Here is a 13,006-nt window from a genome sequence, read left to right on the forward strand (position 1 = left end):
TAAAGTTTAATTTCACACTGCAGAGATTTAAATAAGAAACTAGGGTTAAAGGGAATTATGTTTGATGTTTCGTCCTTGTGAGTAGTGGGTTGGCTCAATAGCTGGGGTGAATAAGAGGCAACTTGTTTGCATTGTGGGCTAGGAAACAACATAGAGACCTTGCAGCAATGCCTTACTGCTTCCTCCTTTCTGTAAGTGGAGTCTTCATTGTTGCTTGCCAGCTGACTGTAATCCAAAAGAGTTAAAAATACAGGACGAGAGGAAAATCCATGTGAAGTAATCATATACATGTTCTTGGTAGGAAAATATTGTCATATTAAAACCACACTAATCCAATTTTTGTTCAGCTGCACACACAGCATTTTCCACTCATTACCATGAATACTTTGGCTATGTGTGCTTATAAAAAGAGCTCTTGTAGTCCATGCAGGAAGCTCAAGAGTTTAAAAGTGCCTTCAGAACAGAAAAATACCACAGGGGCTTGTCAGCACAGTGACTGGGTTTTGTGGTGCTTAATGGTAATGCTCAGAATTTCAATGAATACCAAACTTGAGTGTTTCACATGTAAGACTTCTCTAGGTTCTTCTGGTAAAGTTTTACATTTCAGTGAGGCTTCAACAGGAATGCTTCTTATGCATTACTCAGAATTGTAACTCTCTCAAACTTCACAGGCTTTGCTTTAGTTGCCTTTAAGTACAGCTCATGGATTTTGAGACTAGCAACGACCGCTCCCAAATAAAAACTTCACTTGAACTCTTTCAACTTAGATGCTGAAGCCATGAAGACCCCTCAACTGGTTTTTGGTTGGTTGTCTTTGTTTTAGCCTGTGCTGGTTTGCACACCTCTCTAACTCTCAGAGAAGAACTGGGTAAGAGGCCTTCATAGCAGCAAAGGACTGTTGCCTTCCTCTTGTTGACAGATAACATACTCTTATCAGGAATTAAAGGAAATGTTAGGCCTTCTTAAAACTCCCCTGTGTCTCTGCTTTCCTTTGTGTTAAAGGGAAAAGGCTATAGATAATGGAACAGGGGTAAAGATTATTTTCTTTAAAATGTGCCCAGGATCATCAAGGAGTTTTAAGGATCTCCTGTAGTTCTTGTAGCATGCTTTTTTATGTGGGGTTTTTGGGGTCAGTGAGTAAAGGTTGTTAAAAGATATAGGTTTAAGATACATAGTCTTTTCCTTGGAGCTTGACTAGAATACACTGTCATAATTAATCTCTTTCATTCCATTTTCTCTTTCCCTCCTAGTTCTGCTTGTCAAAAGCTGATAAAGAACAATATGAAAAGGAAGAGAGACCGGAATCCCAGCAGGAGATTTTGAGAAGAGCTGCTAAAGACTTGCCTATCTATACGACAACAGCATCGAGAGGTGAGATATAAAGATAATTCTGTGCTTCTGAAGATGAAATGAAATTCAGTTGATATCACTGAAGAACAATCTATTAAGCACATATTGCAAAGGCTATGACCTTATTTTGTTATTTGTGCTATTGGTTTTTTTTTCTCCCAAGAGAAACTGAAGTAATTTGTCTGAGAATTTCAGTATGTAGCCAGCATTTGGAAGAGTGAGCAGCTAATTGACAACGTTTATAGCTAATTATCAGCTATACAAAATAAACATGGCAAAGTAGTACAGCAAATACAGCTAAAAACGGGGGGGATTCAAACTTTATACAGTTGTATAATAATTTATTGTCTCTCTTTTAAACTTCTTCTTTGAGCTGTATCATATCAGCAAGAAGAGAAACCTCATTGAAGGGTGAATGGATGTTTCATTCCCATCTGTAATTCAGTACACAGCTAGTTATGGGCTATTTCTGTATTTGCCTTTAATACATAGAAGCATTTTAATTCCAACTTATATATGATTGATCTGTGAAACTGCTGTCTTATACATATGTATATTCTTTAAAATCTAGATTTTATATATGTGTGTATATATATATACACATATATGTCTCTCCTTCTTAAAACTAGCAACCCTGTAGAGCTTTCAAAAAACATAACTCACTCAGAACAACTGTACCTAAGTCTACTGTGACTTTCCAAAGAAAGTTAGGGAGACCTGGCTTTTCTGAGTCCAAAACTCCCTTTAAGGGAATCCTAGTCTTAAGTTCCTAGAGTGGTCTGGGAAGCACTTGCCAGCTCTTAGCAGTTCTTCTTAGCTGTAGGTGTTGGTTTTCCTCCTCCTTTCAAACTGCTTGTGCTGGTATCTTATTTCCATTGAGAAGAGCCTGAAGGCTTGTTTAAAAATATCCCAGAAAGATGAAGAGCTGATTTTCTGAACAGCCTGATAGATCACTACTTGCTGAAGAAAATAGAGAAGGCTAATGCAGAAAGTCTGCCCTGAAACAATGTAGTTTCACAATGGGATGCCCGAGTACGCTGTCCAGAGGTGAAGGCAAAGAAGGATAGGGGATCAGTTCCAGAGGATAAAAGATGGGAAGACTGGGGAGCAAGAGAGTACTGTACTGAGTCCATTTCCATTTAGTAATAAATGAAAGTGGTTTGAATGCTTTCATATGTTAAGTTTTTTAAACTCAGAAGTACTTAGCATATGAGAGGGGTACGCAAAGGTCTGTGAGAATAGGTGTGGGAGGGGAGGGTAGGAAGCTCTTTAAGAATCAGTTCATGTTAAGGGGGAAAACCTTGGTAAAATTACATGAGTTTTAATGACTTGACCCTTGCCACTTGAATGCAGCAATCAGATACTGCGATCGATGCCAGCTAATCAAACCTGACCGCTGCCACCATTGTTCTGCATGTGACATGTAAGTTACTGAATGTGCAATGATGGGGTTTATTTCTCCTGTGATCATCACTTCAGTGTGCTCGTGGCCCCAGCATGTCAGCCTTTGATTAACACCAACATTTACTACTTGTTACTCTCTCAGACCTCAGTACCTGAATTTCATGACAGACCAAAGTTCCTCCTGTTGGTGCAATATTATTATTGCAGCCCCATTGTCCAAAGTGGGAGAACATTTTAGGAAACCTGATTGTGGCTTTGTAAAAAGGTGCTTGTATTTTTTAAAAATGAAAAAAATTATTTTCAGTTCTTGATTTTATTTTCTAAAGGCAGCTCTGAGATACCAGCACCAGCAAATGCTTATTATAGAACTCTCCTTTTGTGCCTTACTTCTTCAGCTTTGAAACAGATATGTGCTAGTAGTAATGCTAAAAATCTTTATCTTTGAGAGTGACAGTGGAATCACATGCTTTAACCATGTCAAATACATCACTGCTACTCCCTAGCAGTCTGAATCATCAGGGAAGTCTGTAAGGGCACTGAAGACTTAATATCACAGTATCACTAAGGTTGGAAGAGACCTCGACGATCATTGAGTCCAACCTGTCACCACAGATCTCATGATTAGACTATGGCACCAAGTGCCACATCCAGTCTCCTCTTGAACACCTCCAGGGATGGTGACTCCACCACCTCCCTGGGCAGCACATTCCAATGACTAATGACTCTCTCGGTGAAGAACTTTCTCCTCACCTCAAGCCTAAACTTCCCCTGGTGCAGGTTGAGACTTTGTCCCCTTGTTGTGCTGCTGGTTGCCTGGGAGAAGAGACCAACCCCTTCCTGGCTACAACCACCTTTCAGGTAGTTGTAGAAAGCAATGAGGTCACCCCTGAGCCTCCTCTTCTCCAGGCTAAATATGCATCTCTTAGTCTCAAAGGTCTCTTCCAACTTCAACAGTCCTATGATTCTTAGCTAAAGTCACATTTATTAGCAAACACAGTGAATATCTAAGTGCCTGAAATGTCTTGTACCTCATATTATACTAAAACTGCATGAAAATGGCATGTGGACTGTTCAAATTACCTGATGTGCTGCTCTTTCCCTGAGCTATAAAAAATAAGCAAGAAGCTAGGAAAAATAGCCCTAAAGTAGACTTAGCTGAATTGAATGCCAGGCTAACACACCTTATCTGTGCAGCTCTGAAGGATCCTTTGGTTTTGTTTCCTCTCAATGGGAACATAAAATTAGTATGGCTTAATGAACTGTTATATGATGTTTCTCAGTAATGCTCTCCATTTAAAAGACTCTCTTCATAACTCTTCTGAATCTCACTTGATCCTTTTGGGTGACAGCATGGCTGCTATAGCACAGAGTGGCATAATTGAGAAGGCCTTGAAAAAAGAGACACTGGGGTAAAACCCTTTAAAAAAACACACAAACCCAAGAGACACTCAAACCTGTAAAAGCTAAAAGTGTGTGTATTAGAAATAAAATATGATTCTTGCTTTAACTTGCTGGAAATTCTTTCTTTCAGATGTGTACTAAAAATGGACCACCACTGTCCATGGTAAGTTTATAAATACAAAAAAACAGCTCATTATAGTAATGGTGAATTTAGATGCTGCTTCAAAAATGCAACTTCGAAGTAAAACTTCCTTTTCACAGAACTTCTTGAGACTTTGATGTATGAAAACAAGTCTTACTCCTAATGTATGTTGCAACATGAAGTTGGAGGCCCAGTAGGCCAAATTGTTCAGTTTCTCCTTATACAGAGAAACCCTGGTGCTGACAAGACCTATGAGAAATGGAATTAATTTCTTTTGTTTAATTTGGTATGGTTAGCAGGGTAAGGGATAACCCCTACACAGAAAGTCAGTTCTCGGTTCTGGATGGTACATTACACTCCCTCAGACATCTTCTGTTCTGCCATTTGTACTCCCCTGGTAGTCAGTAATATATTTTCTGCAGTTACTGTAAAAATACCATTATCAGTAGCTGACTTGAAGGTGGTTTTGTAACCAAAGCAGCATCTGCTGAAAGTGATGTAGAGGCTCGTATTATCTTCCGCACTGGCTGCGGTTAGTTCATAATGTGTGAGATGCTTCCTACACAGACTGCGTGTGTTGTATGCTTTGCCAGCTCATGTCCTGTCCTATAGTGCTTTGTAGGGGGCAAAATTTATGCAAGAGGCACAGATCATTTGGCTTGAGGGAAGAGACTTTATTCTAAATGATGTCTTAAAATGCTTCTGAAGTACAAGTGCCAGACTGTTTTCGACCTACCACTGACATCATGTGTATGTTATGCTCCACAAAAGCTGAATGTATTGGGGTTTATTTTATTTTCTGTATATCATAGTAACTTCTTTCTTTTTCCCCTCCTTCTAGGGTGAATAATTGTGTGGGATTTTCTAACTACAAATTCTTCCTCCTGTTTTTAATGTATTCCTTACTGTACTGTCTATTTGTCGCTGCTACAGTCTTGCAGTACTTCATAAAGTTTTGGACAGTAAGTTCTAAGGCTTTTTTGTTGTTGTTATTCATTTGTTTAATCTTGCATGTGTTATTAGAGGCTGCATCAGCATGTTGTCACTCAACATTTACTCTGTTCCATAGTTCATTAACATTGAAAACATCAATAAAAGTGACTGAAGCAGGAGAGCTTGCTGAATATTAATAAATTTACACTGCCCAGGATGAGTAATTGAGGGAAGAAGCTCTCATGAGGACAGTGTGCAATTTCTCTGCTCCATCAAAACTGAGTGGCACAGCTCAAGATTTTTTGAGACTGTTGAACATAGATATGTAGATACAGAAAGAACTGGCAGTAGCAGACAATTACGTACACATGTATCTCTGTACACACACACACACACACACATATGTATGTATATAAAAACTTTCAAAAATGTGAAATACAAATAACAATTCTATATTATCCTAGACTTGTCTACAGATAATCAGCTACCAGAGAAGGTAGATTCATTTCTTAGGAACTAACTGAGTGCTGGTTTTGAGACCCTACATAGGCATGTCCAAACTTCATACCACTGGGTTTTATCAATCTGATAAAAGTTGAATGCTAAGATATGTACAGTGTTAATGATATGCAGCTTCCCTGCAACTATTACCAGTTGTCAGATGATGAATACATGTGCATGTATTTTAGTAGATTTTATGCAGAGCAGCTGTCCTTGAACATCAGTGTTATATACCTCCTATCAGTTTTGTTCCAGTCATTTCAGGCTGAACAGCGTGTTTTCTGGTGGTGTTCTCTTTTGTCTCCAAAACCTTGTATTGTCCCTTCCTGTCTGTAGGCAGAAGAGCTACAGTCAGAATTCCCTTAATCAGTTTCCATTAGCTAATATGGGAAACCTATTCAAAGTGGAAAGCTTTCCATCCCATCTTTATAAGTAAATAACAGCATGTACTTCTTAGATGCTAGTTGCTGTCAGAGTGACTGGGAAAAGCAGTCATTATCTGTGGGAATTATCTTTATTGGAGCAAAAAGATGCTGTCATGTCAGGGAAAGAGAAGCTTGATGCTCTATTCAGAATAGCTGTACTTTCAGACAGTTGGCATTAGACAGGTAAGATAAACGGTGCAAAAAGTGTGTTCATCTGCATTCATATAAACCTGTAGGTCTGATCTGCCAAGTACTGTATTTCTCTTAATCTGTCAGTTGTCTATAGTGGCCTGTCACTGGAGAGCAAGGAACTATCTAGGAACTGAGCTCTCAGTATTGTGTGAGATGAAAACCATAAACATATTTATTGGTCATAGCTGTGGTGTGACAGATAATTCAGATTAAAAGGTCTGACTCTTCTGTGTAGTCTTGCTCAACTCTTAAGTAACATTTTAAATGTGTCAATGAGCCACTCCCAAACATCTGCCTGGCTGCTTTCCAGTGTTTTGTATGCAATTTCTAATGAAACTGTAGATGTGCTCTTACATACTTGCCAGTCAGTGCTTGAGCACTTGTTGTATGGCTAATGCTCAACTTTGCGACAGCATCAGAGAGGTCATTGTTGACATTTTCCACTGAGGCTCTCTAGATGTTGGGTTTTTTCTCCCCTAAAGTTTGACTATCAGAGGTATTACAGTATGCACTCAGAAGACAGTGTTTCTTTTTTTGCTACCCCATAGATGATTTTCAGAGAAAGTGTGTAACAAACTGCTGATTATATCCAGTGCTCAGATGGAAGATGAACTTCTCCTTGGGATTATATCTATGGTCACTTTAGAACTTGTATTAAGGAGGTTGTGATGGTATATAAGCTAACTACACAAATTTTAGTGATCCATTCTTTTGCACTGTTGATAATACATCTGTAGAGACACCACACAGATATGCAGATCCTTCCAAACATTGTAAGACACACACCTACTTGTGTTGAAACAAGTCATTGTCACTTGCACATGCAAGACTTCTACATCATGTCTTTTATGTTGTATGCAGAAGTGCTGAAGAAAGGTCTTGATACTGTTCATACAGTGAACAAGCACACTGGCTGTAAATATTTACCACAGGATTACATGTGAATGGAGCTGCTAATTTCTGTTGTGTAAATCAAGGAAACATTAATTACTTTTTTTTGGTGGGGTTTTATTTTTGCTTATAACTACTTTCTCTATATTTATGAAATTTTGGTTCTATCTAATAAGTAGTTAAAATGAGCTGATAAAACCTCTGTTTCACCAAATGTATTTGACACAAGCACCAGCACTGGCTGAACGCCCAGTACTTGATGCCCTGTTTACATAGTGCATGGTGGTACTTCCCAGTGCGTTATTTGTGTCTGCTCTCATTATTGCCATGCTCCCTCCCCCTTGAAAGCTCTGTGTTTTCCAGCTGCTTTCATTGTCCTCCAAACTATTTTGGCAATTCTGAGTGTAACTAATTCAAGGCTGAGATGGGTGTTCCAGGTAGATCTCAACCCCAGCTCCCTCAGCCTCTCCTCATAGGGCGTGTGTTCCAAACCCCTCACCAACTTCGTTGCCCTTCTCTGGACTCGTTCCAGCAAGTCAACATCCTTCCTAAACTGAGGGGCCCAGAACTGGACACAGGACTCGAGGTGTGGCCTAACCAGTGCAGTGTACAGGGGCAGAATGACCTCCCTGCTCCTGCTGGCCACACTGTTCTTGATGCAGGCCAGGATGCCATTGGCCCTCTTGGCTGCCTGGGCACCCTGCAGGCTCTCGTTCAGCCTACCATCAACCAGTAAAATCCTTAGTTAGAACTCATTACTCTTGCATATACATTTAAGGACATTTACCAGGATTTCTGAGTTTTTGTAGATTTAAGCTAGATCTTGCTACTAAAAGGTAAGTAACAAGTCACACTCTGATAGCACTTTTTTTGTTGTGGGTTTTGTTAGGAGTTTTTTATGACCTTGTATGCTTAGATGACCCTAAGCTTGTTAAAGAGTTGGTAGGGGACTCCTTAGACTGGCTTCAGTCTTATTACGTGTGCTAAGCAGCACAAATTTTCTTGTGCAAATTGGTTCCTTTTGTAGGCTCTTGCAGCTGTCTCACCTGCGAGTCTGCTTCTGTGCTGCTGCTGAGCATGATGACTTTAAATAACTGATGTCTGAAGTTTCCCTTTTTTTTCACATGCTGTGGCATGTGAACTGTTGCTAGAGCCCAACTGTGAATAAGCCTGTTATACATGCTCAAAACTTGCATGCTTCTCTCCAGGAAGGAATTGACCTTTTTTGAAAGATGCTTCAGTTCTACAGTTCTCCTACAAGTTTAAAACCAGTGGCTGAAATTGGGTAGTCAGAGGAGGTAAATGCTCCCTGGGGATCCTGTAGATTAATCATGCATAATTCAAAAAGTTATAAGAGCTGAAATAAACATTCATGTTTCTGGCCCACAGAAAACACAAAGATAAAGCTGCTGCTGCTCTTTGAGCTTCAACCTCAACTAGCCTGAGAATTCTTTCTAGACAACTATTTTGTTTAAATATGCAATTCCAGAAGCAGCATAGAGATAGAAGTTAGTAGGAAAACTCATCATAGCTTTAACATGAAGCTTAGGAACATGCAGAAATTGGAGTATGTATTTTGGTAGCCTCAATTTCAGGGAGCTGCAGAATGCAACGTATCCTCGCAGCAGGAGGGAGAGAGACTGCTGCACAAATGAGCCAGGTAACATGGCATTTTAAAAAAAGGAGAAGAACAACAAACAGGCAGTGAGTAAACTGAACTTAGAGTTCAGAGGTCTGAATTCTGCTGGCATTTGCTGACTGTAGCATGATCTAGTGGTAGCCAGCATTTTTGAAAGCACTTTGTGTATCTGCCTGACACAGAGGTAAACGCTTGGGCTCTGCATAGGCTTTCTGCACAGATTAATGTCACTTAGAAGCTGTACATCTTGCCTACAGCAGATTTGCCAACTTCTAGCTTAGACAGCTAATACCACTCTTAGGTGTAGAGTTTGAAATTCAAAAGGTAAACATTCCTATTTTTTTGCTGTATTAAGCCCTGACTAAATTTCAGATCTTATGCTAAAAATGTAGCCCACAAACCTGCCTCAGTATTGAAGGAAAAATCTGTACTATTATGTTACGGGTTCCTTTTTCTAACAAAGAAAACCATTCTATTTTTATGGTTTGGACTGAAAGTGCATCTCATGGTCATAGATATGTTCTAAGGTCAGAAATATTTTGTAATGTATAGACCATTGCTTTATACCTCTGGAATATTCTGAGCTTTTCAGACTTGTTTGAACAATTTGATCATATTCTCATAAAGCTTATTTATGATGGAAACAAATAGCAACGAAAGCACTGGGTGTAGTCGTGCTGCTCAAGCAGAGGAACCACTGGAAGGTGATCTAGCCACAATCTGAGCAGCAATACTTCCATGCTTCGCCAGAAAACTTCAAGCCTTTAAGCTAGTAGTGTGCTCTTACATACTCTCTCCTCTGCTCTCTTGGAGAACGAGAGCTGAGGCTGCTGATGGGCACTGGAACTCGGCACATCCGAGAGCACGTGTGCACACCAACCGTTTTGTTCTTAACAAAGCCTGTGCTGTTTTCAAACACTTCGTCTTAACCTAATACTAGTGTTTAATAAACTGTCTTTGTTTGCGCAAAGCTTTGCCGCAGGAAAGCTGCAGAGAATTGTCCAAAGGTAAACCCCAATATTGCTGTAATTGTTTAAATACTGTGCCTACTGTAAGTTTCCTAATCCGGTCGTTCATGGTATCTATTGACCCCATCACAGAAGGAAGGAGATCTGTGATCTGTTGCCTATGAACATAGGCAGCATACAGAGATAGATATATGCCTCTGTGCACTTAATATTGATTGAAATGTATTTTAGTCTAAAAAAAAAGTTCAGCCTTAGATAAGTGAGTATACTGAATGAGCTAATGGAAAAAGTAATGGCAGTAATGCTAGCTAAACAGCTGATTGAAAATAGCCTCTCTGCTTTCATAGTGCTTGTTAAAGGTCAACTACTTAAATGCGCTGTGATTTTGAGGATATAAAACTGGAACAGTATTATTACAAATCCTGTTGGCCTCTTGAAAGTGCAAGCCTAAAAATAGTTGGGCTTGGGGGTGGAATCAACTCTCCAATATGGGCAGGGAGTTATTTTTTTTACATGATAGTTGTACTGAAATTGTCTTTCACGTAGATCTGGTGAATCACTCCCGGTCAGACATGGCAAATTTGGTTTGCTAGTTTAGCTTGTTGGCTAAATCTTAAAGATCATCAAAAATTGAATGTCTGTCCCAGTTGTGCAGTTTTGGAAACATAATATGACAGCCACTTCTCTTCACATTCCTTATACCAGTTCAGATTAAGGTTCAGCAGGAAAGGGTCTGGATGTTTTTGTTGTATTTTCTTACTTTCAAAGAAAGTGAAAAAGTGAACATGTTTTCCCCATGTCTCTCTGGCTGTGGCTGCACAGTTCACATGTTTTTAGTATAGGAAATTCTCTTCCTTGTCCCCTCCTGTGCATTTAAAAATAGACAAATGTATGCTACTAAACTCAGGAAAGGAAAGCCAGGCTTACACTTTTTTTCCTTTGTGAAACCTGAAGTGAAAGACCTATAGCAAAATGGGTGTGGCAGGAAGTGTTTAGAGACAATATTCCATTAGCTGTTAAAAAATGCTAACACATTAATTTCTTTCTCTCTTTTTCCTCAGAATGAATTGCCAGATACACATGCAAAATTCCATGTCCTGTTCCTTTTCTTTGTGGCAGCCATGTTCTTCATCAGCATACTGTCCCTCTTCAGCTACCACTGCTGGCTAGTTGGCAAAAACAGATCAACCATAGGTCAGTTAATTAGAATATGAAAGTGTCCCTTGACCAGAAAAACGAGTTGAAGGGAATGTGGGGCCTACAGGATATGCCTTTGCTTGTGAACAGAAGTTTTAAAGGTTGTGCAATAAGAAGCATATTGGGTGAAAGTAATCAAAAGTGAAATGTAGAGGAAGCTATGTAGGTCCTCAGCTGCGGACAAGCATTAAGATTTATGATGAATGTTAATTTGTTTTTTTGAGATCTCTGTTGTGGTTTGATATATTGTTGAGTATGTAACACAAATTGCTACTTGCTAGTAACCCTGTTGTACTTCGGGCAGCTGGGTGGCCCCAAATAAAGTGGAGGCTCTGCTGTTTATAAGCATACTACATTTTGAGCTAGATCCAGAAACATATTCTTAAATCCTGATAGTGATGTCAATTTTATTTCACAGGAAGTGGCTGGTGGGTATCTCCACAACTTAACATGTCAAAATCTTAAACCTTGTAGTGGAAGTTAAATTTCTATCCTCAAAAATAAGTGGGTTGGTTGAAAATGGGGAAAAAATTCAGCTTGCTAGAATTACTTGAAGAAAGAAAAGGAATTTTTTCATTGCTTGGCAGGAGGGTTAAGTCCTCTTTTTCTTTTGATGTATCTGTTGTTATGGGGAAAGCAAGGAGTCCCCTCAGTTCTTGGTCAAGGGTGTAATTGGACTGACTAGAAAAATGATAGTGGTTTGCTATAGTTCGTGAAGTATTTACTTTTCTAATGTAATAGCCCTCATCTTTCTGTGATGCTGCAGGATGCTCTTAACTTCAGAGCTTGGCAGAACTGGAATAAACTGTCCTGTATGGGTTTAGACCTAGTGCTCATGGTAAATTGCTTCTGAAAGAGAAAGTGTTCTGTTAAAGAATAAGGTTGGGTGTGTTTTTTCCCATAACACACATCAAGATTGTCTCAGCTTGCCTGACACTTGTTTTCACAATAAAGAAATTAGAGTCTGTTTATTCATTCTTCCTGCTCCTTATCACTTTAGAGACATTGCATGTTTTTCTTTTACAGAAACATTTCGTGCACCTACATTTCGAAACGGCCCTGATAAAAATGGCTTTTCTCTTGGATGCAGCAAAAATCTCAGGGAGGTTTTCGGAGATGAAAAGAAATACTGGTTACTCCCTATCTTCACCAGGTATTCAGTCTGAATGGGAATGAATTAGGGAATAAATGGCTTTCATGACTTTCACTTTGCTTCCTCGACTTTGGTCTTGCTTTTCCTTCTCCTGAGAACTAAAGCACAGCTGAAAAGCCAACTTGTAAATCCTGCATGATGGATATTGGTATAAGGAAAATGTGCAGGCAAAAACTGAGCAAACTCGGGGTTCTTGTTCAAAGATAAGAGCCTCACAAATACAGAAATTTGGAAAGCTTTGGGAATCTCCCAAAAGTCAGAACACAAAGTAGGAGCTGTGTTTTAACACCTCTTTGGGGGCTTGTTTAAAATGTTGGTGAATCTGTTTGTGGAGCTGAGATCGGGTAGCAAATAGCAGAGGTAAGACAATCATAAATTGCCTCATCTGTTTGCTCAAATACTGTGGCTTTGCATGTGATTCAAGACAGAAGCTATATTGTAGATGGATCAGTCTGTTTTGCCGCCATGTTTTATCTTGCATAACCTTGCTTTCAAAGAAGGCTTAGCTAACCTCAAGATTATGGGCAGAAGGGAAAGAATGACCACCAGAATATTACTTATGCTGTAGCTTCTGGGGCTATAGAAACCAGATAATCAGACTGTGTCTGCACAGTAATTTAGGGGAAGACTAAGGCTATAGTCTACCAAAACACAGTGATGTTTGTGAAATACATAGACTAGTGCTGTGCTCAGCAATCTATACTGAGTGATAGAATGGGAGTCATTTAAGCTCCAAGATTTAATTAAATGATTGCCTGGTGTAGTGGTAGAACTGTCTTGATCTGGAGTTCAACACTGCAGTCAAGTAAT

At 39.4% G+C, this 13,006-nt stretch overlaps 1 protein-coding gene across 3 annotated transcripts in view; it reads left to right on the forward strand.

The window, feature by feature from the left end:
* The window catches only part of ZDHHC20 (zinc finger DHHC-type palmitoyltransferase 20), a 50,094-nt gene that overhangs the window by 27,360 nt on the left and 9,728 nt on the right, over positions 1-13,006 (forward strand). For 2 of the 3 annotated variants that reach the window (XM_068144091.1, XM_068144100.1), the window contains exons 4-10: positions 1,251-1,371; positions 2,704-2,773; positions 4,286-4,318; positions 5,139-5,259; positions 9,850-9,885; positions 10,908-11,040; positions 12,070-12,196. In XM_068144091.1, coding sequence (XP_068000192.1) covers positions 1,251-1,371; positions 2,704-2,773; positions 4,286-4,318; positions 5,139-5,259; positions 9,850-9,885; positions 10,908-11,040; positions 12,070-12,196 — 641 coding nt within the window. The remainder of the gene's footprint in view (positions 1-1,250; positions 1,372-2,703; positions 2,774-4,285; positions 4,319-5,138; positions 5,260-9,849; positions 9,886-10,907; positions 11,041-12,069; positions 12,197-13,006) is intronic. The other variant, XM_068144108.1, reaches the window with a different exon arrangement.

The sequence above is a fragment of the Melanerpes formicivorus genome, unplaced genomic scaffold (genome assembly GCF_026170545.1).
Source record: "Melanerpes formicivorus ecotype bairdi unplaced genomic scaffold, bMelFor1.0.p_v2 SCAF_1, whole genome shotgun sequence".
NCBI classification, from domain to species: Eukaryota; Metazoa; Chordata; class Aves; order Piciformes; family Picidae; genus Melanerpes; species Melanerpes formicivorus.